This window comes from Lates calcarifer, linkage group LG2, assembly GCF_001640805.2.
Source record: "Lates calcarifer isolate ASB-BC8 linkage group LG2, TLL_Latcal_v3, whole genome shotgun sequence".
NCBI classification, from domain to species: domain Eukaryota; kingdom Metazoa; phylum Chordata; class Actinopteri; family Centropomidae; genus Lates; species Lates calcarifer.
In genome coordinates this window covers 6,160,258-6,185,577 of record NC_066834.1, presented here as the reverse complement: position 1 = coordinate 6,185,577, position 25,320 = coordinate 6,160,258, and the positions used below count along the sequence as shown (strand labels likewise).

Genomic DNA, 25,320 nt, shown 5'->3' with positions numbered 1-25,320 from the left:
GGAGAAGGGAGAGGGAGGGAGGGAGAGCAGGCAGGGTGGGAGGGAGGGAGGGATTGAGGGTGGAGATAGGGAGGGATATGAAAGAAAGTGAGGGAGAGAGAGAGAGATTAAGCCTCCCCAGATGATATCTGTGGTGCAGAATTTGAATTGTGTCCCAGGAGTATAAAGCAGTATGTACAGAGTGCGAGGCATGCATGCAAACAGTACAATATTCACTGTACCGTGGGCGTTTATCTATAATATATTAACACTGCTAATGTGTGTGTATGTGTGTGTGTGTGTGAGAGAGAGAGAGAGGTGGCAGGGACAGCGGTGCACTCACATTGATGTGTGTGGGTGTGTCTCAATTTATGCAACAACATCTGAGGGCTTTTGGAAGCGCAGATTCTTTAGGACTGGAGATCGTTCACAACGATGAGATGTTTGCGGACAGTGAGATTTTATGCTCAAGGTTATTCTGTGTGTGAATCACTCGTGGAGAGGCTTGGGAAAGACTCAGGCATACAGCTTTAATACTTAATTTCTGCATGACTACCAAAAAAAAAAAAAAAAAAAAAAAAAAAACCGAAAGCCACACTATATATTTTTACTTGCTGTAGTGTTCTGTGTTTGTTATGGGGTAAAAAAAAAAAACAAGGCAGTGCTGCATGCAGTGAAATGTAATAGCACCTTTTTCTGAATGGCTGTACTTGCTGCAGGACACTGCCACCTAGTGCTTCTTTTAAGGTGAAGCACCACAGGTAAACATGGAGTTTGCTTTCTTTTCATCTAACAATTATGAAAGTTTTCATGGATTAAAAATGTCACAAGACCTTATAAACATCTTTGTGATTTTAACTGTTTTAACTTAATGATTAAGAAAATAGTACTGTGCACAGAGATGTGTCAGAAATTTTGTATTTTAAGAAAATTATGAAATATGTTATAAAAAACAATGTAGTCCAAAAAGATTTCAAACTATTAAATTACCTCCTCTCAAAAATGTCATTTTTTTAATAAGGGAGAAGAAGCACATGTCATCTTAACTAGGTTGTGAAACCTTTTTTTGTCATTATGATTATTTCACAGTTAACTCCAGAGATCACTGTACCATATAGAAGTGGAAATGTCATGTAATAATGGTTTCCCACAGGAATCAACTGAGAAAATGCATGGCATATATTACTGCTGGCATCACAAGTCACAGCTATTTCTGTAGGTTAAAGTATTATAGCACACTTGAATGGCTACATCTACTACCTACAGCACATGTGGTGAATTTGACAGCATGTTGTTTTGAGCACAGATGGTTCTGATCATGATTTTATGGAATATTCTTTTTTAACTAATATATTATCTCACAATCAACCTACCTAATTGGGGTTCCTTGCCTTAAGTTATCTTGTTCAAATATTTACTCTGACAATCTGTCACATGTATTCAGCCCCGAGGGCACAGTCTGTATGCTCTTGTATCTGCTGTCACATGTATGGAACAGCTGAACGCACAGAAGCTCTGCTAATCAAGGCAAACTCATCAAAGCATTCTGCTGTTTTTGCAGCAATCCCCTGATGCAGAGCTTCTTATCATCTTCAGTTGTTCATATTGACACCACGCTTTTTTTTTTTTTTTTTTTATCATTTCACTGTTTCAGGTTCACCCACCTGGGAACTTGATGCATGACTGGGAGGGAACTATGTTGGCCTGGCGAGGGAGGAGAGGCGAGGATGGTAAAGAGATGGACACCCCCTTGGTCAGTCTGTTCCGTTTTACTGGGCTTTCAGTGTAGCCGCTCTCATGCTCCTGGAAGTGTGTGGCACACCCTCTGCTACCCCTCTGCAAGGTGCTGTGAGTGTGCACCTCACCACCTATGTGGAAAAGATGGGAAAACACAAAGAAGGGCAGGTGTTAAGGTTAAATATGCTGTATTTAGAGAGCTTCAGCAGAATTTAACAGAACTGTGGCTGTACAGCAATTTTAACATATCACAGAGAGAGCAGTGTAAAATATGTCTCGTGTAAGGCTGCGACAGAGCAAACATATCCTGTCTTGGAGGCATATTGCTGAATGAGGTAATGGAAAGTTGGCAATGCAAGAACATCTATTTAAGGGAATGGGATCACACTCAATAATCAGGCTACACTTATAATATTTCAATTCAATATTTCTATCATTTTCATACCCACTCTTATTGCAGACATTAAGCATGATCCTGTGTTTCTTCAATTAAATATTATGCACAAGAACTACAGAAGAGACCTTACTGCCACTTACAGTATATTGGTTATACCAGATTGCAGTACTTTTTCTTGTGGTATAATTCAGTCATTCACTTCCTTCTACTGTAAACAACTCTGTTTTGCTGTTATTGCCATAGGCAAAAAAGGGTTCAGAAGCCCACTGCCTAATATTATAAATTCACGTTATGCTGTTGCATAATTCTTAAAAGTGTACATAGATCTTCACTTTAAAACTTTTAATGACCAGCTTTCAAGAAGAAGTGATATCTCTCTGCAAATGATCAGAGCCATACCAATGTGCTGTAAACATAGGCCACTATATCATTTTAATGAGACTGGCACAGTTCTCTATCATCCTCTATGTTCTTGCTACCCAGAGCAACACATTATGAAATATTAATGAGCAACATGGTTGCTCTAATACTGAGCTCTACTTATGTTCTTCTTTCTCCACTGCGCAGTCTGAAATCTCCTCTATACTGTGGCAAGTTAACAAGTTCATCCTGTGAAGAATACAAACAGCTTCATTTCAACAGGAAAATGTTCCAGTTGTTGAGTGCAACTTTGAGTTCACATTTTCGTGACAAAAGTTCAGTTATAAACCATTCACAAATTTTTGTAAAAATTCAGTATGTTTTTAGTAGGTCAGGATGTTTGCCTAACCCACTCTAACTTCGCCTGACACACTTTAAATACAAGCAGCGGGACACTGTGTGAAGGACAGAACGCACTGATGAATTAGGCTAATTGAAATGGCTCTACTTATATCACCCAAGAGAAGAGAACCTGAATATTGCAGAGAAATAATGCAAGTCCTAGTGTGTACAACATAGGATAATTCTTCCTTTATACATATCAGTGATCTGGAACAAAACTGTATATTGCATATGCTGAAAACAACTGTGTAAAATGTCAATAAGGCAACCAAGATAGATGACAAATGCCCAAAGGTGCAGTAGTGGTTTATTATTGAGCTGACATGCCATAGTTTTGTTACACAGTTTCAGTGGTTTTATTCTTACCTGGATGTCTCTGGCTCTTTTTCTCTCCACGTTTACCTCCTCCCTCTCTTTTGTTTCCAAACACTGCTCTGAACATAGCTGAGCTGTTGCTTCACCGTCTGCCGCCTGTGGAAGACTAAACAAAATGTTCATTTGAATTAGGAACACATTGTTTCAGGCAACATTACCCCAGCTGTTAGTTCTTAACTGCTGGAGAGCCAGATTTAATTGGTGTTTGAGACAAGTGTCTATTCCGGTGATTTCTTTACATAATCATTAACACACACACACGAGGGTGTTCACGCTTAACATTATGTCACCCTAACATAAAGTATTAAGTTACCTGTTCTTACGTCTTCTTTGATGCCAGCATGCCCTCTCATAAATCCACAGGACGCTGATGGAGGACCATTTAAACTCGCGCAGTCCAATTAAGAAGTGCAGCACCTCCTCAGTCAATTCACTGAGTGAGGGAGGAAGGAGCGGTTGCGCGCGTCGTGCACATGCGTGTCTGCTTCATATTCCACATTTCATATATCCCGTATTATTGTATTGAAAATTATAAAAGAAAAGTGCATTTTACTTAGGTCTGCTAACGTGTTGTCATGTCATGTGGGCCTCTGTTTTATATGAGATTTTGCGTTAAATAAATTAAATTTTGCGTTAATAACATTGTTTAATTATCTAATTATCTCGTCCATTTAGAATGGAATTATGGGTATTTTTTTTAAGTAGTTTTATAACATTTCCACGATTGGTGCAAACAACAGATTCTCTGCAGCAGTCAGTGAGTGAAAGTGAAAAGTGAGAAGGAAAGAGTGAAGAAATTTAGAATGTGATTCTTTTTTATAATATAGAACAAGATCATATATATGCAGACACAATAAGCAAGGGAGAGTAATGAATAAGTAGAAAAACTATGCAACATTATAAAACTATACAGTACAACAGCCAGGTCCAGACTACATATAAGTTTGCGAATGTGCATTAGTGTAACATTTGTGACAAGAGAAGGTAAGAGACTTTGAATATGCATATGTGTTTTACTGTACACATGTACAATATAAATCTGATATAACTATTAAAATTACATGCACATTATATGGTATTGTACATGAGAGATGTAAATATATAAATATGTATGCATGCATAGTACACAGTATGCATACTGTGTCTTTTTAAAAAAAAAAAGCGAATCGAACTGACGGACATTAATCCATCAAGTTAAGGTAAAAACGAGTCATCTCCATCTGTGAACATCAGGGGGCGACAGTGTAAATTAAAGTTTCCTCTTCGTCCTCAAGGGGGCGAACGTGAGCCATAACCGATAACCTATTTAACTAGGAAGCTCGATTTACTCGGTCTTTTCGCTGGCTGTGCTCAGAGGGAGTCGGGTTCAAATCTCAGAATAATGGAGAACAACCTCAGCGGTCCAGTCGTCCTCACCGACATGTTCTACTGTAAGTATATTAAGTCGCCATGTTAAGGGAAACAAGTAGCGTAAACGGTTAACTGTCAGCGGTGAGAGTTTTCAGTGTTAAACCTCAGTCTGTGGACACGTGTAGACTGACTAGAGCCATTTTGTGTCACCGTGTGAATCCGTTTCACATAACCAGCTTTCGAAAATACCAACTTTGCAACGTTAACAGTTAAGTTAGCAATAAGAGTAGCCACACAAAGGATCATTAAGTGGTTTTCGGGAAAAGAAACAACGGGAGTACAAACTGAAGCATACCATCAGATATGCTACATTGCTACCATGCTCTCCTCCAGCTAACGTTAATGCTAACTAAGCAAACACTAAATGTTTTAACCCAAGGAACAGTGAACACATTGAATGTGTTTTTAAAAATGTATCATTGAATTAGCTGGCTGCTTTTAGTTTGACATTGCACACTTGGTTGTAGTGACGTTAACTTAACCACGTTGACCTTTAAATTAAGATCAAATGCAGAAATAATAAACAAAGAAATAACTTGACTCTCAGTTAAGATGGAACAAGCAGCCTATTAACAGAACAACAGAAAATTAACTGGAAGTTACTTTAATTCATCGTACAAGTCAACTTGCAAACATTTTCTGGTTAAAGCTCATCAAATGTACAGATAGGACAGTTTGGTGCTTTCACCTGTTATATCTGATTGTAAATTGGATATTTTATTATTTTGTCGTTTGGCGAATTAAACAAACAATCTGAATACATATACAAATGTCAAATGCAGGCACGTTTCACCGTTTTGTGACAGTTTATAGACAGATTTATTTAGAAAATGATCAGGGAGAGACCATGATCAATTGATAGGACAGTAAGCATGTATGTAAGCAAATATGTAAACTTTCTAGATTAAGAGTTCAGAGATTGAGAAGTTATGTTTATCCTATTGTTGTGAATAATTTGGATTATTTATTATTCCCTGAATTTTCTGAGTAATCTTAAAATAACGTACTTCCTGAATGTTAGAAATGCTGTTACATCTAATTTTGAACTGTACTATGTTGACAGATTGAATTTTAATTACAAGTATAATAACAAGTATTTGCTCTATATAAGGAGTACTGGCAAATAACCCCTCTTCTTCTGCACTTTTTTCCTAGCACACCATATGCTATTTGTTGGACACCTGTATGAGCCAGATGGAGAATGATGGCAGTGTGTTTGAGCTTCAGCAGAATGTCCCAGCGATGGTTGTGGGACTCAAACACCACAGTCTGCCATGGCAGTTTAATTAATGGAGAAAATGGGTCTGAGAAAGCAGCTTCAACAAGACAAGGTCTACCATCTGCATCAACTTTGTTCAGAAATGTATATAAAGATATGTCTACTTTTTGTGGAGAATGCATGCTTATTGTTGTACTGATGAAGCCCTTTAGCCTGGGCATACGCTGCATCTTTGACAGCCTGGGCTCTCTGCTGTGAGATATCCTGGGTTTTAACATTTCAGATGCAATATTAAATGTCCCTGCGCTTTCTGCTCGCCTATTTCCCATGGCGTCTCGGATTGAATAGGGGAGGATAAATCAAAAACAAATGTCTCATATAAACTTGTGGCTATTTATCATCAGAGCTGCTTCACATTGCACCAGTTCTTGTCCCTAAGCAATATCTTTGAAATACTTCAGACACCATTCTGTAAAGAGCCTGAATGTAATATTGTTGTTTTTTTTTTTTAGGTTCAGGTTTAAGATTGGGGAGATGAAACCAGAACTAGAGAGAAGATATTGCAGCAGCTATAACAGATTCTGTTGAGCAGTCTTGGGAAGAATTGAGACTCTACAGGTGAGTACTAGTAATATTGTCTTTAATTGGGGTAGATTTTTAATTTGCATCCACTGATAGACCTGAAGCAGAAATCATTGGCTTCTGGGTTTGCATAGAGATGCTAAAATGAGTCTTCCTTGCGTTTTCTGACTGCTACAATCTATAGCAGCACGGATTGAATTGAGGAATACATTCTAGCTAGCTCTATCTGGTGTTGGGTCAGAATGAAGTCCGTTTGCAACACTGGATGCACAGTACGCAGACTAATACTTTGATGTATTGCCCAAGACAAGACTGACAGGTGGATTATTTTTAGTGTGATTTAAATATAATATTTTTCCACCCACTAAATGTTCAAATTGATTTGAGCACACTGCTCTTGCATCCAAGACAGACATCTCTATGATTCAGTACATCAAGTTAACGCTTCAGTCCCTGTAAATGTGCAGCGAAAACATTCTGTGGGTGTTTGGTGCAAGCAGCTTATAAGCATTTTACCATTTACTTATTGTTCTAGTGAGATCTTGTGCTGTGTTGTATCTTAATATTGTTAACTTTCTTGCAGGTAACAAACAAGACACTGAAAACACGTGATTGAGATTGGACCAGTGGAACATTTTCTCTCCTTGATGACAAACAAATTTACTATTTAGTGTTTCTCTACTTACATGTAATATTTAGTCATCTCTGATCACTGGCACTGGTTTTTCATTTGCCAGCAGCATTGTCTTGCCCATAATACGTGGAAAGAGCATGAATCTGCAGACTGTCGTCCAGTGTATCAAACTGACACTATTTGGTTTTTTAAATAAAAAGTTATTCAACTCAAAGGTTTGTTTGTTTTTTTGGTAGGTGTAGAGATTTGTGGTGCTGCTGTTGCTGGCCAAATGTTAGGCTTGATGCAGTAGTACAACGTAAGATTTTAAAAGACATTGTCTGTTGAAACTTTTATTGCAAGTCAATCAAATGTAAAACACTATAAAAAAAAAATTAACAGTGAACATGGGGGTAATGTGGGGACATCAGAAGCACATATGTAACATTATAGCAATGGTTCTGTTCTTTAAAAAATTTGTCAATACAAGCTGAATTTTTGTCTTCCAAGTTATGGTGGGGAAACCTGTTAGGTTATATTAAAAACAAACACAAATGGTAATTTAAAAAAAAAAAAAAAAAATACAGTGTCTAGAAAAAGAAACCCCCTCAGCACATATCAGTCCAGTAGTGAGAGCCATTACCTGTGTCACATTCTTCCTCCTCTTTAGATTTATCCTTTAAACATTAAACCCCTTGCCACTGGATATACTTGTGTCAAAACATTTAAAAAAATAATAATTCAATGCAAAGAACACAAGTTCACAAATGCATCTTTTGTTTTATAAAATACTAAGTCTTATGCTTTTCATAGCCAGAACAACTAATTCAAATACTTGAGACTTTTACGTTGAGGGTTTGCTGGAGCTATGACCACATGAAACCACATCAGAGAAACACAGTGCACACTTGAGCGTAAGACCTCAAGTTATTTTTTATCGCCCCTTCTTGTCTCCCTACAAAATAACAAGGAGATACAACAACCTCTCCTTGTAAAACTTAGCCTTTGCTTGACTTCATCATCCGGTCTGTTTTTAAGACCTGATGTAAGGAAATCAGCTCCAAGACCAAAGCAAGGCCTAGTCTGGGAGGGACCCCCACATCAAATGAAGAGATGGTACATCGACCTTGGGGAGGGTTAAAAACTATTCGTCAGTCTTTTCCTCGCCTTGGTAATGTCGGTACTCTGGCTTGAGCTCCCAGGTGTTCTTGTGCGTTCCCTTCACATTGTAGATGCCGATATCTCGCAAGATTTCCTTCAAGTAGCTCTGGAAAAAGAGAAAGACCAAATATGAGAAAAGCTTATAACTGTCACGTTCTATGTGAATCAAAGTGCATGTACATAAGTGCATGTACAGTAACGTATAATCAACAATTTTTGCAAGAACAAGCTGCACCAAGCAACATTAGTCACATTTTCTGCTTTTGACTAAATTTCCTTGGCAAACAGTACTGTTTGAAATCAGTCTGCATTAACAGTGTTATAACCAAAGGCCCCATGCTGCCCTCTAGTCTTACCACAGGCTGTTTGGTGATATCCACCAGGTCTTTGATGTTGTAGTACTGGTGCTTCTCAAAAGCAGAAAACAGCATGTCCAACACCTGCTGCTTGTCAGCTCTTGCTCTCTTGCCCTCCTCCTTCTTTTTCCGCTCATACTCAAGCTGCAGCAAAAAAGTAAACAGACAGTGGTCAGATATCACATATGGGCCTACATCTTACAGAGCCATACCAGTGGCTTTGCATGTATAACAAGTTACATTCAATTACTGGCAATCATTTTCTAAAGAATGCAATAGGATATCCTCCCCTTAATTTCCATATTGTTTGAATTCATTGTGGCACTTTATCAGATGCATCAGTGAACAGTGGTTGTATGAGCATTTTGTGTGATACATGAAAAAATAACTTATCAGAACAGATAATCCTGTACAGTATTTCTCTCTTACATTGTAGGCATGGTTAGCCACGGGTTTGTAGTTGTTGGTGACAGCTTTGTCCAACTGTTGTGACAGCCTGGCAGGCTTGGAGGACTCTTCTATTTGTAACCTGTTAAGATGATGAGACTTACTGTTACTTGCCAAGTACAATACATGACATACGCCGTATACACTGAGTGACCTGAAACAATTAAAATGTTCAGTCAAAGACAGTAAAGTTTGGCCAGTGAAATTTTCATACACTCATTGTACAATATGGACTATGTTTCTCTGGAGACTTGTGTTATGCAAATATTGCACTATGAGGTAAACAAAACTAGATTAAAAAGTTTATAATGACATGGCAGACGCCCATTTATGGAACACACATTCAGGCTCTTAATATGCTATCCATTTTGAAAATACTCACCTCTTCAGCCTCATATAGTTTTCGTTAACAGCAGGTCTGCACTCTGCTCTCTGCACTACCACTCCCTCCAAAGCTATTTTATCTGAAAAAAAAAAGAGCAAAGTTAATGGAAGCTTCACTAAAAACTTTAAATCTAAATGCATTTTTGGTTGCAAGTGTGTAAGAGAAAAGGGATGAAAGCAGACACTATTAGTGAACGACAGGGGAATGTGTAGAGATAAAAGTATTTCTGCCGTTTCTTTTGTACTGCTTCTTTACATGCACCCTATGAAGCTGTTTATATGCTACTGTGTATTCACATACTTGATGAGTATGCAAATTAAGTATCCAGAACTCAGTTATTGCTTTGGCCTTCTAAGGGCAATCAAGAGTCTGCTGGCTGTGGCAGTTGAGGACAATTTATCTCATATACAACCACTGTATTTGTTTCACCAGTCGTAAAAAACAAACAAAAAAAAACAAACAAACAAACAAAAAAAAAAAAACAAAAAAACAAAAACAAATGAGTGATTTAAATACACTGGGCAGGTAAAAGGAGAAACAAAAATCCTCAGTTTTTTTACATGTTGTTATGAAAGAAGCTTGCTATTGCACAGAGTAGATCTAAACTAACATTTAGAACTGTCAGATATTAATTTGCCAACACAATGTCATAACTGGACTTGCATTACAGCCATTACCCCGAGCCGGTAGCACTGTTCCTCAAACGCCGTCTCAACCCAGTCTGACCACATTTCCATCCACCAGTCAAGAAAAATAGGCGCTACATATGTCCAGAGTTTTGGTACCAATACACGCATCTTCCAAAGCATGTATGTGGGTTACTACTGTGTTACTATAAACGCAATTTATTTAAAAAATTAGTAGACACTTTGTGTGTCTGACCTCCAGTGGTGCAACTTAGTCACTCGCTGGCGACACGGAGGACTCACCTGGACCTGCCCCCGCCCCCGAACCTGAGCTGCTGCCATCAGATCTCTCTTCTGACTGGCCTACAGGAAGGGAGGGAGGGATGGTAAACATGAAAATACAGGGGATGGAAGACGGAGGTAGGAGGGGGATCGAACATTAAGAACCACACCCAGGCTTTAGTCGCACACCAAAACGGTTTAATCACACAGAGCTTCTTGATGTAATCGCCGGCGGGTACACACGCGTGCGCATGAGCGAAGCAAGCATGCCTTCACAAGCGAGCACAGATACCCTGTCCCACCACAAATACACATCCACAACAGTGCTGCACACATACCGAACTTACTATTTGTGACAGATTAGATATTCACATAAAAAACAAAAATGTCTCCAGTTTAAAGTTGAATAGCTTAACTGCAGTTTGGAAAATGAAGCAGTAATTACCAACTGTGCAGCCCTAAAAAACACACACACATACACACACACTTAAATGGTGTCCCAAAATAAGCACGGTAGCACAGGCTCACCAGCACCAAAAGCAACAAAATGTCACATTCAGAGGGCAGACAAGGCCGGTGAGACCCAAACCAAACCAGAAAAACCCATGCACAAATTAAGTCAACTCCAAATTCAGGAATGATTTGTGTTGATCTACTCTATGTTAAATCAATTCCAAATGGGGCCATCGTGCCTGATCATACGTATGCCCAATTTGCTAAGGCAATTGACGGCGGACTGAAAAGGTCAAACCATAACAAATGACTGACAGGTGATCAAACACTTAAGATTCCCTTATACACAGAGACAGAAACACAGATCAGACTGGATGAAGACAAATTTCCAACACACCAGCTCTCCTCCTCATTTTCCTATGAGCGTTCACTTGTCCGTAATGTACAGTGCATTACATACTTGTACCCTGTAAGGACTGTGGACAACCTCACACTCTAGGAAAAATGTTCAGAGAGTTCACAAAACACCAAGACAAGCAAGGCGGGCAAGGGAAGACAGAAAGCTGTGCAACGAGTAGCATGATGGGCACATCCTCCGCTACTCGACTACACAAAACTTACCTCTGGGCTCTAGAACAAACAGATCATTCAAATCACAGAAAACTCATAAAGCAGATACTTGACATCCTCTTGCTGGGTGACAACAGAAACTCACCTGATGAAGTCTCTGTGAAGACTGCCAACATCTGACCTCCCACTGACTGCATGGTGAACGGGTGCTCACGAGGTGCAGACACCGTCTTGTCCTCTATACCCTCAATCACAGTCAGCTCCTCATTCAACGTGAAACTCACCTGCAAAGGAGTATCATTCACATTGAATCTTTTCAGCCCCTTTTCTTACTTGCGATGTTATTATAACTATTCTCAGTCCAATACAGCAGTATAATGGGGTATGCAGTCACCTACGCTATTGGCATTCTGCCTCAAATAGCTTTGTTTATGACAGATGTGATCCATCACCAGGATGTACTGTACGTCTTTTAAACATCACTTACCTCTGCTTTTCCTTGGTTTCCTTTCCTTAGAGATAAAAATAATGAGCAGGATTAGAATAAATTGATTGGCAACAATAGAAAATTCAATTAATTGTGAAATTCATTAATTATAATAACAACATAACACTGCTTGTATAACTATCTAGTAACACAAACTTAATTTTCTCTCCTCCCTTTCCAAATGTATCGCCACATGTTGTGTACAAAAACTTGGTAAGCTGCCTTCTGTTATGTTTACTGATGCTTAGCTGTTTCACATACTTGCAGATTCGGAGTTTCCCGACTTCCCCTCTGCCCGTCGCTTTTGCCCATTGCTGAGAGAGGTATTTGGGCACCTGCATAAAGAAACATGGGTATGTTTTTTGAGGGTTACTTGCACAAAGGACTTATCAAAGGATAACTTTAAAATCTGTAACTGTTATCTAGGTTGAATCACACAACTGACAGTATTTCTCTTTCTACATGTACTGATTTTGCACAAAAGAATCCTTCAGCAGGCAGGTTTCATACAAAGACATAAATGTTGCCCAACACTTTTCCTTCCTCAGATGCTGCCAGACGCTGACTCTGATTAACCCACTTGTAATATGGCGCATTGTACATTAGAAATTATTTTATAACGTAGTAGTTGTGACCACTTTAACTTGGCTGGCTAACAGTTAGCTACAGTGCACTGTTTCATTCGATCGTAGCGGGAGATGCTAAGCTACATGACTGTTAGCCTTAGCTGCGTTTAAACTGGTAAATGATCCTGTATCTTAATTACATAGCATTATTATTATAATGATATATACACACCTTTACAAGCCACACACCCGTGTTCTGCTTGGCACCAGTTAAATCCACTTCTCCTTTCTCTGACATCTTTTAAAATTATTCCTCTGAGAGCTACTAGTTAATGCAACCGCCACACGCATGCGTATGACAAAGTACGGCAACTGTAAAGGCCCAATATCAGTTTTGAGTTCCTCAAATGTTTTTACTGCCTGCAGCTTCTCAGAGAACACATTTTAAATTCACAATCAATTAATTAAATTTAATACCCTCTGAGGATTTTTGAGGAAACAATTAATTTCTTTTTAAGACTTTTAAACACCTGCAGATACTTATAAGAATATAACACATAGGTTTAAAAAACAAGTTTAATCAACTTAATAAAACAACAAAATCAGTTTACTGGACACATGACAGACAGCAAAGCTACAATGGGTGCATGCAAACAATATGTACACATTGGTTTACAAAAAAACAAATAAATCAATCACAGTACACAAAATATTTCTAGCAAGGTTTGAGGCATGGAGAGACAGTGTTTATGCCAGTGTTATTCCTGAATTATTTTAGCATACCAGATTAAAATGACTGTCAGTGTGACTTTAGTCCAACAGGATGAGTATCAATTAAATTCAATCTGACAGATGATTTTCCAAATCTCAAAAGGATATACTGTATATCAATGTAAGAAAAATAATTCATTTATTTTAATAATTGCTTCATCATCCAAAATGCAAGCTCCACTGGCCACTGCTTGAATCACACTGCAACATTTGCTGTAGCACAGAGCCCAGTCACTGCTGTGTCTGTATTGTCTGTTTCATCCAGTTAAGTTTACTCTGTCTCATAGAACAACATAGAATTAAATTCTCAATTTGTGTAATATGTAAGTATCTGTAGAAACAGTCCATACTGTAAAAAAACCCTGTATGAAAATTTCACCAGCTCGACCGTAGCTGGAGGTCTGCACATTTGAACACATTACATTTGATGATTTGTTACAGAAACATTCGGTCCTTGCTGTGGGAGAACCGTGTGTTCAGTTCCTGAGATTTCTTCAGCAGCCGCTGCTTCTGTGCCTCATCAAAGCGATTCACCTGCAGGTCTTCATCCCGATCAAACGGTCTCCTCTCTACAGGTTTGTCAGCCTTCTCTTTTGCTTTTTCCTTCATCTTCTTTGTGTGCAGACTCATCAGAGACTCAGCACGTTTAGACTCCTGATAACAGGGAGTGGGTGGAGAAATTTGTTTAATTAATTAATTAGTCCTTAGTTTCACGTGAACACTTACAACACTTAAAAAAGGACACTAAAATCGGACAATAACTATGATATATATGGGAACATTATATCATCACAACACTTACATTATACTTGGACACTTTCTCTGCAATTTCCAAGTCCTTGTGAGGGACATGTGGGACACTGTCTTTCTCCGCCTCGCCCTTCCTCTTTCCCTCAAGGCGCTCCTATTAGTCAAGAAAAGACCCATGAAATACGGGAAAGCAAAATTTTTGATAAGAATGACCAGTTGGAAGTATAAAGTTATTTATTATTTTTCATTGATTACCCTGGCCTTGCGCTCTCTGTCTGCTGGTGTATCTGTCCAAATGGAGCGATCTTTGTTCACTGGACCTGATCTCTTCTTGAAAGTTCGAGCCCCTAAGCCAATGTGCTGCAGTTCTGGTGGGAGTTCTGTCATCCATGTTTCTCTGGTCAGCACCTCAGGAGTGTCCTGTGTACACAGAAATACACATAGGAACGAATTCAGACAGCAGAGGAGGAAAACTTTAAAAGGTATAAAAAAGGAATGGGAGAATGTGAAGATGCAACTGGGGGCAAAATGAGGATGACTCACGACTCTGGTCAGCTTCTCTTTCATCCTTTGTGCTCTGAGCTCGAAGTCCTGAGCCACAGAGTACTGTATAGGCCCTTTGGCCGGCATGGGTCCGATCACATCCTCATCCTCTTCCTCGCTGCTGGAAGGCTCAGCCTGGTAGCCTGGGGGCAGGGCAGGCCCTGGGACACCCTCTCCGTCTTCACCATTTTGATCATCGTCATTATCGTACGCTGCCCTGCGAAACCCAGGAGGCAAAGCTGGTCCCAGCATAGGTGGCCTGAGGGAATACTATGAAGTTACAGCTTCCATAATTAACTATTTCTCCACACTGTTGTCCTCAGCTAATTATTTTCACTTATTATAATTCACTGAGGCAAACTATAACATTTATTTGCTCACCGTTCTGGTGAACTCTGTTGTTTCTTAAATCCTGGTGGGAGAGCTGGTCCAAAGAAACCATCATCATCATCTTCTTGTGTCTTTGTTTTCTCCACCCTGTTCAACAGACACTTAACTTTTCTGTTTGTAGAGACATTTTATAAATTGATACAATTTCCTGGTAATGCATCCTTTAAATAGGGTTTATAGGCTGCAATTAATGGCTTTAATAACCCGAGAGTTGTTATCATTAATGTCTTATAACAGACCTGTAAAGCATTAGTTAATAAATCCATTAATTACAGCTTGTCAGCCCTTTATAAATTATGCTTTATCAGAAAGTGTTTTTTATGTAACATATAGTCCACTAGTTAACCTACTCTGCAGGTCTGTCCTCAGCCGTGTGTCTGGTCTTGGCTCTTTTGACCGACACCTCCTGCTCACTGTCATCCGAGGAACTCGACGGTTCTCCCCGCTTGTAACCCGGAGGCAGAGCCGGGCCTGCAACTACAGTCCAAGAAGAAAAACAATTAACTACCGCGGGAAAAGCAACCTGACACGAATGTTTGAGTTTAGTGTTTTGTTTGTGTTTTTTTTTTTTCTAAAATAATGATGGTCTCTGACAAACTATATTTCGCCTCATACTTACATCCTTTTTCATGGTCAGAGTCTTCATCACTTTCTTTTCTGAACATCGGGGGCAAAGCAGGTCCGATTACTTCATCAGACGACATATTTGACACTGCGAACTTATTTACTCGGATACGTAGTTTCAGTGGTTTCTATTAAAGTGAGAAACACTGCCCCGTACACAAGAGGAAGCTTACAGAAGCAGTTTCACCTTTCACACAGGAAGTAAACACAGGCTCAATATCTTCTGTGAAGTTACCGAAAAAATAGTCGCACTAGAACAGTCATTTATTGTGATGCAACAATAAAAGCATCGAAAGTATTATATGATAACGTTATATCTCGTACAAAACAAACAGTCGATTGATAAACTCAGACAATAATCAGATTAATCCCTTTAAAAAGTAATTTTGTGCAACAAAAAATAGATAAATTAGCTCCCTTTTGGAAGAACTACAACGGTAAAATGCTGCTCACATATAATTAATAATCTAATGATAACGATAGTATAACACTCACAGCCAAGCCCGTTGTTCTGATTATTCTCACTTATTTTCAACACTGGGCTCTTGTGACATTTTTAAGGTGCCTTTACAGTTCTGTAACGCAAATTTACCTATTGTTAAATAGTGTGCTCCTCAAATGAAGCGTCTTCTATCCTCTTTTATTTTGAAGGCTACCGGAAGTTACTTTCCTGAATTTACACTATTAGTTTCGTAGAGACATCACGCACATGCACCTCAGTCCATCTATATGGGCTCTCAGGAGGGTACCTAGCCGGTTAGGAAGAGAAATCTGACATCTTTTGAAATACACTGCACATTGAAAAGTTTTTGAAATGGGTAAAAAGGATAAAGGAGACCGGGGTGAGTTGCTAATGCTACGTTTTGAACCTACCTAGCTAGCTATTAGCTAACGTTAACTCAGTGGCCATTTGAAAGTTGAAAACCTTAATGCGTGGAGGAATTGTTTCACTGACACTCATATTTCCTTGCTATGTAATGTTGACCACACGCTAGTTTTGGAGTCTTTGAACGCCTCTTTTGATTCTGCCATGTATATTGTACTACCAGAGGGTAGCAGTTGGAGTGAAAAGGGTAGTTCAGGGTGATGGCGGGGCTTAATCGTTTCATCTATACTTAACGTATGTGTCTTACATTAAGATATTATATGTGTCTAACCATACTTTGTGCCTCCTGTATTATCATAATTAATACATGAGAGACACAAAGCTGGGCCAGATATAGGTGTAACTGATGAGTGAAACACAACCTCAAATGGTAAAACATATAAAAATAGTTATATAGAACAGTTGTAGTAAATGGAAGGGTGTACTGTTTTAAAAGGAATCACTGATATTGCCAGGAGTGTGTCAAAATCCTAAACTAGCGAATTTACATTGATATAATTCTTTATTATTACTGAGAATGTTTTCTAATTCCTGTGGGCTGCAGACAAGAAGTCCAAAAAGCGTGTCTATATGGAGGATGAAGATGATGATGAGGTGGTGGGCAGCGAGTCTCAGGAGGCCATACCTGCTGCTGCAGGGAAACAAGTGGACGAGTCCACTACAAAACTGGATGAGTATGGAGCCAAAGACTACCGTGTTCAGATGCTGCTAAAAAATGATCACTCTTCACGCCCCCTCTGGGTGGTAAGACATGCTTGGATTGTTGCAGCCACTTTACAAATCACAAGTGGCCCTGTTCCCGTTTTTACACAAACTTCTAAATGATGCTTTCTTACATTTCTTTCTCCTCCTCTTTTGTCTTGTTTCATTTTTCTGGCCTCCAGGCTCCAGATGGACACATCTTTCTGGAGGCCTTCTCGCCTGTGTATAAGTATGCCCAGGATTTCTTGGTGGCCATTGCAGAGCCAGTGTGCAGGCCTAACCACATCCACGAGTACAAGCTGACAGCCTATTCCCTGTATGCAGCTGTCAGTGTAGGGCTGCAGACCTCTGATATTGTGGAGTACCTGCAGAAACTCAGCAAGACGTCTGTACCTGATGGAATTGTACAGTTTATTAAGGTCAGACTGAGCGAGCATCTGATATTTCAATGAAGAGGAGGGAGGGGGGAAGGTTATTTGAAATGTCTTGTTCACAGTTTGGTTATTTAATCACTCTGTTTAATCCCTCTCTTCTCTCAGCTCTGCACAGTGAGTTATGGCAAAGTGAAGCTGGTGCTCAAGCACAACAGGTAAAGTCATTTCAATAACCATTCCTTCTATCTATACATCATTAATTATCGTTCCAATGCTCTGGCTAAACTGTGATTCCTTTCTACCCTCAGGTACTTCGTTGAGAGTGCCTTCCCTGATGTGATACAGCGTCTTCTTCAGGACAATGTGATCCGCGAATGTCGTCTCCGGAGTGCAGATGGAGACAACACTGAACTTATTACTGAAGTCATCCACAGCAAGTCAGCGGTACGCCATCAAGTATCTTTTTTTACTGACACATAAAGACAAGATTATGAACATATCTTAACAAAATATTGATGGCATCTATTTGAAAAGAGACTGTGAGTCATGCTTTGGGAAAAAAAAAAACTCCTATTAGACCTCTTCACACAAAAGTGTAACTGTTGTCCTGGTCAAACATGCAACAGCTGTCCCTCTGTGTGTCCGTCTGATAGATCTCCAAGTCTGTTCAGGAAAAGGGAGGTACTTCCACATCACAGCAGCCCAGTGAGGGAGAAACCTCAACCCAGCAGGTCCCTGAGGATATCTTCAGCTACTATGAACAGATGGATAAAGAAGAGGAAGAGGAGGAGGAGACGCAGACTGTGTCCTTTGAGATTCGCCAGGTACACATCTGATTTCTTTTTTTTGTCTTGGTTGTGTCATCTGAAGCCAAAAACATCAAAGATTTTCAGTTTATGAGGATATAAAATAGAGAAAAGCAGTAAAAAGGCTTCGTAAAATGGCAGTATATTTGATTACTAGTGTCTTAAAGTCACCGTATGTGTCTTGTGATTTTATATCAAATTAAATGAAGTGCTTAAAAATATAATCAGATTATTATACCCCACTCTTCTTTGATCTGGTATAGGAGATGATTGAAGAGCTGCAGAAGCGTTGTATTCAGCTGGAGTACCCCCTCCTAGCAGAGTATGACTTTCGCAACGACACAGTCAACCCAGACATCAACATAGACCTGAAGCCCACTGCTGTGTTGCGGCCCTACCAGGAAAAGAGTCTGCGCAAGATGTTTGGGAATGGACGTGCTCGCTCTGGGGTCATTGTGCTGCCCTGCGGTGAGACAGCTGGTTCACTGCAGCCGAGGGAGGACAGAACCTGGAGAAACAGAGCAAAAAGGACACCACCAATAAAAATACAGGCTTAAACTTAAAATAATATAAATAAATGAAATTGTTAAACAAAGATTTACCCAGCTCATGTAAAACAAGTGCTTAATGGTATTCTTTTATATTAAAGTTACAGAGTACCCTCAGCCCACACTATTTTTGTAGTATAATCTCATGTGTTACAAGCTTGTATTTCCCTTTTGTCTTCCAGGAGCTGGCAAATCTCTGGTGGGCGTGACGGCAGCATGCACGGTGCGCAAACGCTGCCTGGTGCTGGGTAACTCTTCTGTGTCGGTGGAGCAGTGGAAGGCACAGTTCAAGATGTGGTCCACCATCGATGACTCTCAGATCTGCCGCTTCACCTCCGATGCCAAGGACAAGCCCATTGGCTGCTCGGTGGCCATCAGCACCTACTCCATGCTGGGTCACACCACCAAGCGCTCGTGGGAGGCCGAGAGGGTCATGGAATGGATGCGGAGCCAGGAGTGGGGACTCATTATCCTGGATGAGGTGCACACTATCCCTGGTGAGCTGTTACAGTACATCAATTTTTGAGAAACTTTACCCTCCAGCGTTGAGCTGACAATATTTTGAAGTAATGATTTGGGATGCAATTGGATATTAATACATATTTTGGTGAAATGAATCAACATGTTAACATAATAGTTCTGTTTCCTCTGTAGCCAAAATGTTTCGTCGTGTCCTGACCATTGTCCAGGCACACTGCAAACTGGGGCTCACCGCCACACTTGTCAGGGAGGATGACAAGATTGTGGACCTCAACTTCCTAATTGGGCCCAAGCTGTACGAGGCCAACTGGATGGAACTGCAGAACAATGGCTACATTGCCAAAGTCCAGTGTGCAGAGGTGAGTCTTGCAGTATTGTACCAGAAAATGAAATAAAGAAATCAGATGTTATGAATTAGACAGCACTAACTGTGTGCTCTTCCTCTCTGTAGACTTTGTGTGACCTGGTAGATTTTGAGCTCATGTCATTGCTTATGACAGCTTGTGGAGTTGAGTGGAGCCACATGCAAACATTGTTGAACACTAAATAATTTGTGTCTCATATGTATCGGAGTTAGGCCCTGAGATGTAGCCACAACTCAACAAACAAGTGATTTCTTTGTGACCAAATATATCTCAAAGAGCATGACACTGTGGTTGTATAAACCTTAATATCATATGATTGCGTGATATTTGGCTGAGAATCTTTCTTTTAGCTGCAGTCAGGAGTCAACTATCGACCTTGTGCCAGAGATATGAAGGTTGTCCGAGGTCAACTTTTAGGATGAGAGAGCTTTCTTTGACTCCAGTAGATTTTTGTAATAAAGAACTTCATTGCATACAGCATTTTTAAAATCAGACTTCAATGTCAACAGCTAGTTTGCTCAACAGCAAACTAGCTGTTGACATTGATGTTGTTAAATTTCAAAGTTGATTAATGTGCATTGTTCCCTCTACATAAAGAAATAATAAGCAAAAAGAAAACACACAAAGTACACTAAAACTATGCAAAGCCTTGAACTACTACTGTTGTTATTATACAGTGTTGATTATTCTTATTACAGTGTTCCACATTGATAAATTTGTCTAAACCCTATATCCATTCAGGTGTGGTGCCCGATGTCTCCAGAGTTTTACAGAGAGTACGTGGCCATTAAGACTAAGAAGCGCATCCTGCTTTATACCATGAACCCCAACAAGTTCCGTGCCTGCCAATTTCTCATTCGCTTTCATGAGCGGCGCAATGACAAGATTATTGTCTTCGCTGACAACGTGTTTGCGTTGAAGGAATATGCCATTCGCCTCAACAAGTAAGTTATTTATGGTACAGACAACTTATTTATGTCTGTAAATTGCCTTTTTTCATTAGGTTTCTTAATGCTTTCACTGATTCTCTTTTTGTCGTCTTTAGGCCTTACATCTATGGTCCAACCTCACAGGGAGAACGTATGCAGATTTTACAGAACTTCAAACACAACCCCAAGATCAACACCATTTTCATTTCCAAGGTAAAACAGTCAATCTGTTATGGATTTACTGCATTTAACATGTACTGTGCTCCTTTAGACACCCTATGCCCCCTTGTGGCCAGTGGGAGGCACTCCAATATTTCTAGACAACTTCCTGAATTACTCATTTGCTTCCTCTCTGTGTAGGATGCTTTCTGTCCTTAAGTGTGTTTCCACACATAGTGATAATTGGATTAAAGTCAGATCAACAACAGATTTAACCAATATACATGTTATGGCACCTGTTTTAGATTTTTTTTTTATCCTGTAGGCTGTGAGCCATCCTTTCAACTGTTTTCCATATAAATTTAGATTGTTGCAAACTATGTAAAAATATTTCCAGGTCATTCATGGGTCATTCACAGTAATCTACACAGACTGTGTAGTACTTGATATGAGTCTTGATATGAGTCAGATGAAAGACAATCTCAAAAATGGACAAAACTGTAAATGCATACTGGCACAGTGATACAGTGGCAGTATCAATGTCTCTGAATTTGTGCCACATCTCTGCCACCAAACAGGTTGGAGACACCTCATTTGACTTGCCAGAAGCCAATGTTCTGATCCAGATCTCCTCCCATGGTGGATCACGCAGGCAGGAAGCCCAGAGGCTTGGGAGAGTCTTACGAGCCAAGAAAGGTTAGTCTGTCTGCAAAAAAACAAAACACTCTTCCTCCACCCATGAACAAAAACAGTTATTCTCACTGTCCACCTGTTTGTCTGTTTAGGAATGGTAGCAGAGGAGTACAATGCATACTTCTATTCACTGGTGTCCCAGGACACCCAGGAGATGGCTTACTCCACTAAGAGGCAAAGGTTCCTGGTGGATCAGGGATACAGCTTTAAGGTGGTTTCACATTATATTTGTCTGCTTGCAAAATAACTAATTTCATGCACCAGACTGTACATGTCCTTCATAGAAATGTAAAGGTCCTAAATATAAAGGGTAGTTTTGGACAAACATTTGAGTAATACTTAGTTTATTAAACAAACAAATAGGATTTTCTTTGTTCAGTTACTGTAATCCATATACTTTCCCCAGGCTACTTAGAGCCTGATATTTTGTCTTCAAAAGTGTTTGGTTTCATTAGATCCAGTCTGGGTGGACCAAGACACACAACACTGAAATCTGAGAGTGATTCTGGCAACAGCCAATAGGAGTTTACTTTAGAGGGACAAAACAAAGAATGAACCCAGAAAACCAACTGGTTTCAGAAAAAGCATCTTTCACTAACAGATAGTTTACATCAGCAGAGAACTCTACCTGTTCTACTGTGGATATGCAACTGTACAATTTTATTTGGAGAAAGTTCATATCGAATGACAAAATGACTGGAAAGTAAGTTTAAAAAGTGTCTTACAACATTCAAAAGCACACTTGTTGCATATAGATAAATTAGCTTTTTGCCATTAAATTCAAAATAAAAAATAACTTTTTCTTAACAGTTTTTGTGACCAGTTGTTCAGGAGACATTGGTGTGTTTATGAATGAGCAAACTATGTGCTTGATTGTCTTCATTTATGTGACACCACATTCTTGTTCCATTTTCAAGCACTGTTTTTAAGTTGGCATGTTCCTCTTCTTTCATAGGTCATTACAAAGTTGGCAGGTATGGAGGAAGAGGACTTAATGTTCTCCTCCAGAGATGAGCAACAGCAGCTGCTTCAGAAAGTCCTAGCTGCTTCAGACCTGGATGCTGAGGAGGAAGTGGTGGCAGGGGAGGTGGGCGCACGACCGCAGGTGAGGACTTTCCCAAAACTTGGACTCAGAAAACACATGCACATGATTGCTTTTGCATGCTTATCTTGTGCTCTTGTGTATCACAATATTTTCACTTCTTTTGTCTCTTCCTGTTTCCTTATTAGTTCTCGAGGCGAGCAGGCACCATGAGCTCCATGTCGGGTGCAGATGACACGGTCTACATGGAATATCAAAGCCGAAGCAACAAAGCCTCAGCTTCAGCGTTGAAGAGTGTTCATCCACTGTTCAAGCGCTTCAGAAAGTAGATGCACTGATTCAGAGCCTGACACCTAAAAACTTACGCAGTTGCAACAGGGCAATAGGACAGAACGGAGGCACAACAGTGTATACTGAGGCTAAGCAGCAGACTACTAGCAGTAGATCCAGCTGGTCTGGAGAACAGAGCAATGACTGAAGATAACCTGACGCTGAATATTATCTACAGCTAATGATGATACACTGTACATTGCTTCCTCCTGGTAGCCACTGGTGATAATGGTTGACCTGCACCGATACATTTGATAAGAATGCAGAGAACAATGCCTGCGGGGTTCGGCTGCTCTATGTGATGAATATGACAGTTTCAGCTCCAGCTTCCTCAAACACCTACATGCATGACATTTGCAGATGAAATTCATTGCAAACTCTGTCCAAGTGTCAAATACTGTTGGCTTTCATTTGTAATTTTGCCAATCATGGCACACTGTGAAACATAATTAGGTATTGTTCATGATATTTAAGCTAAACCTTGCTGTTTGCAGTACATTTCAGCCACAAATGTCTCTATGTAGGATGAGAGTGGACAGCTACTGGAGTATGATCGATAGGTAATGCCAGTGCTGTAAGTAACTGAAAATCAGCTCTCTAGTCTGTGTCTTACCTGCTGTTGGTGGTTGCTTTACTGAGAACTGTATCTGAGGAGGAAAACAAAGGATATTTACTAGACTTATGTCAATTCATATTTTTGTAAATGTGACTGCATTTTACACATTAAAACATCACAAATTAAACCCACATTAATCTGTTCCTGATAGCCACCTTCATGTTAGTGTTCACTAATGTTTTGTTCTGGAATTTTCTTTTTTATAATGTTGCTAAAAGAAAATTTTTAAAGAGTTGTCTTTGGAATTTCCTTTTTCAGATTTACATTTGGTTAATCTTCAACCATCAAAGGATGTCACTCTAAATAGAAATTTAAATTTCACATATACAAAAGGAACTGCAGGAAGCTGAAGTTAATGTTCTAAGAACTTCATAGTAGCAAAATGGAGCATGACAACATTCAAAACCACTGAGTACAAGTATAGAAAACCCCATAAATGTTCCTGTCAGCAATTAACAATGACAAGAGTAACCACTGGCTACACTTCACGTTTTCTTTCCCAGTACACCAATTTATTTTAATTTGGCTGAGTAAAGAAAGCATAGCATTATGCACAAGATTTGTTTTCCCACAAAGACTGAATGGAGGGAAAACTTTTTTTTGGACTTGGACTTTGGAGTAAAAAGCTGGGGATAGAGAGGGTTGAGGATTTGGGGGTCTACTTCCTCTGCTTGTTAATGACAAAGATATTCCAGGAAGAATATGTAGAGCCCCATGCAAGCTGCCAAAATGGTGAGTGTGGGAAAATACCCACCTCTGCCCAGCCGGCCTTAGCTAGACCACGGGGCCTGATTCCCCCTGAATGGCCCCGTCTGTGGTCTGGTAAATTCAATCTGTGCTTTCTGTCCATAGGGCGCCTGAGGCTTATTGGCTTGGCAGGAGCTAAAAGTAATGAAGTAGATTCAGACTCGTGTGTTGGTTGAGATAAAAATGAGAGGCTTAGGGAATGGATAATGATTAGAGCAAATGTTTTGAAAAATGTGAAAGTAATTAATTTAAAGAAGACGTCAGGATATGAAGTGTGCTCATTCATATCCTTATCTGCAAGTTTTATAGTTTATGATTGTACCTCATACTAGATCAACTAAACTAGATAGTAAAAGTGGCCATTTTAGCTCAGTGCTTCAATATCTCAGAATGGTAATAAAGCCAATTATAAATTGAAAAGTAGCGAAGAATTTAGGGTTTGAACCTCCACTATATGATCTGTTAAAGTCAATAAGCTCATAAAATAAAATTCATATAAGCATGACTTTCTGAGACAGACACATGAATAATGTGAAAATACATTTGCTAAACTGACAGCTAAGACTGGCATAATAACGTTTATCTGTTGGAAAGGCTGAATTGCCCATCAGGTTCTAGAGAAATGTTACATATAAATCTCATGTCCGCCTGAGCTTCACACTTAGATATTTTTTCTTTGCGATCTGTCTCCACAGATTGTAAACTCTATCGGTATTTTTTAAAATATAACTGCTAAACATTAACAAACCAGTGAGTGCTTGCATATGTAGATGTAAACAGCTGATGATTTGTGTGTTTATATGAGCTAGACCGTGTGTGGGATTTTCCCTTTGAATTATGATTAATGCAAACATGAAATTTGGCGCCATGTGACTTTAATCACGTTAATGTTCATTCGATGTGTGTGTGCGTGTGTGTTTGTTGGGGGTGGGGTGTGTGCGTGCACGCACGCAGGCTGATTGATTGGTGTGATGTAACTGTGGCACTTGCACGTTGTAATGCTCTCCTTTTCTGATGAAAGAATGAACTCAAGAGCATTTGAGGAGAAACGCCCACACCCGAATACAGAGTTATCCCTCCCTTCTGTTTGAGCGAACATCCAATCCTCTTCCACCTCTGAGGTTGTACAAGCAACTCTTTAAAAGCGTTCCTCAATAA

General features: G+C 39.6%; 4 protein-coding genes, 1 long non-coding RNA gene and 2 other non-coding genes across 10 annotated transcripts in view; 4 read left to right on the top strand and 3 right to left on the bottom strand.

The window, feature by feature from the left end:
• Positions 1-3,339, bottom strand: part of LOC108887978 (protein TANC1) — a 31,997-nt gene extending 28,658 nt beyond the window's left edge. For both annotated transcript variants that reach the window (XM_051074393.1, XM_018683745.2), the window contains exons 1-2: positions 3,242-3,339; positions 1,644-1,847 (exon numbers count right to left, since the gene is read on the bottom strand). In XM_051074393.1, coding sequence (XP_050930350.1) covers positions 1,644-1,847; positions 3,242-3,317 — 280 coding nt within the window. In that variant the 5' untranslated portion in view covers positions 3,318-3,339. The remainder of the gene's footprint in view (positions 1-1,643; positions 1,848-3,241) is intronic.
• A 1,186-nt stretch (positions 3,340-4,525) lies between these two features.
• LOC108887983 (uncharacterized) lies at positions 4,526-7,309 on the top strand. Of its 2 annotated transcripts, none has more exons than XR_007814271.1 (4): positions 4,526-4,680; positions 5,816-5,991; positions 6,392-6,497; positions 7,045-7,309. It is a non-coding gene; the product is annotated as an uncharacterized LOC108887983 (long non-coding RNA). The 2 variants fall into 2 exon arrangements; XR_001961720.2 differs by having other exon boundaries at positions 5,816-6,023.
• On the top strand, positions 6,104-6,239 carry LOC127143667 (small nucleolar RNA SNORA31). Its single transcript, XR_007815231.1, has one exon. It is a non-coding gene; the product is annotated as a small nucleolar RNA SNORA31 (small nucleolar RNA).
• Positions 6,542-6,674, top strand: LOC127143666 (small nucleolar RNA SNORA31). The gene has a single exon (XR_007815230.1). It is a non-coding gene; the product is annotated as a small nucleolar RNA SNORA31 (small nucleolar RNA).
• A 102-nt stretch (positions 7,310-7,411) lies between the features above and the next one.
• gtf2f2a (general transcription factor IIF, polypeptide 2a) lies at positions 7,412-12,777 on the bottom strand. Of its 2 annotated transcripts, XM_018683750.2 has the most exons (9): positions 12,640-12,777; positions 12,103-12,176; positions 11,842-11,866; positions 11,500-11,638; positions 10,353-10,412; positions 9,421-9,502; positions 9,021-9,120; positions 8,592-8,735; positions 7,412-8,341 (listed from the first exon to the last, which is right to left on the bottom strand). In XM_018683750.2, the coding sequence occupies exons 1-9, from the start codon at positions 12,703-12,705 to the stop codon at positions 8,219-8,221; spliced, it is 813 nt and encodes a 270-aa protein (XP_018539266.1). In that variant the 5' UTR covers positions 12,706-12,777; the 3' UTR covers positions 7,412-8,218. The 2 variants fall into 2 exon arrangements, with proteins under 2 accessions (XP_018539266.1, XP_018539268.1); XM_018683752.2 differs by lacking the exon at positions 10,353-10,412 and having other exon boundaries at positions 12,640-12,771.
• Positions 12,778-12,965: 188 nt separating this feature from the next.
• On the bottom strand, positions 12,966-15,690 carry gpalpp1 (GPALPP motifs containing 1). The gene is made up of 7 exons (XM_018683749.2): positions 15,481-15,690; positions 15,212-15,338; positions 14,853-14,948; positions 14,472-14,730; positions 14,184-14,348; positions 13,981-14,082; positions 12,966-13,832 (listed from the first exon to the last, which is right to left on the bottom strand). Exons 1-7 carry the CDS (start codon positions 15,563-15,565, stop codon positions 13,614-13,616), a joined length of 1,053 nt encoding a protein of 350 aa, XP_018539265.1. The 5' UTR covers positions 15,566-15,690; the 3' UTR covers positions 12,966-13,613.
• A 463-nt stretch (positions 15,691-16,153) lies between these two features.
• Positions 16,154-23,558, top strand: ercc3 (excision repair cross-complementation group 3). Its single transcript, XM_018683753.2, has 15 exons — positions 16,154-16,327; positions 16,916-17,115; positions 17,256-17,492; positions 17,613-17,662; positions 17,756-17,891; positions 18,101-18,271; positions 18,517-18,721; positions 18,984-19,298; positions 19,456-19,640; positions 20,388-20,590; positions 20,692-20,788; positions 21,313-21,430; positions 21,520-21,638; positions 22,383-22,532; positions 22,658-23,558. Exons 1-15 carry the CDS (start codon positions 16,300-16,302, stop codon positions 22,796-22,798), a joined length of 2,355 nt encoding a protein of 784 aa, XP_018539269.1. The 5' UTR covers positions 16,154-16,299; the 3' UTR covers positions 22,799-23,558.
• The last annotated feature ends 1,762 nt before the right edge of the window (positions 23,559-25,320 follow it).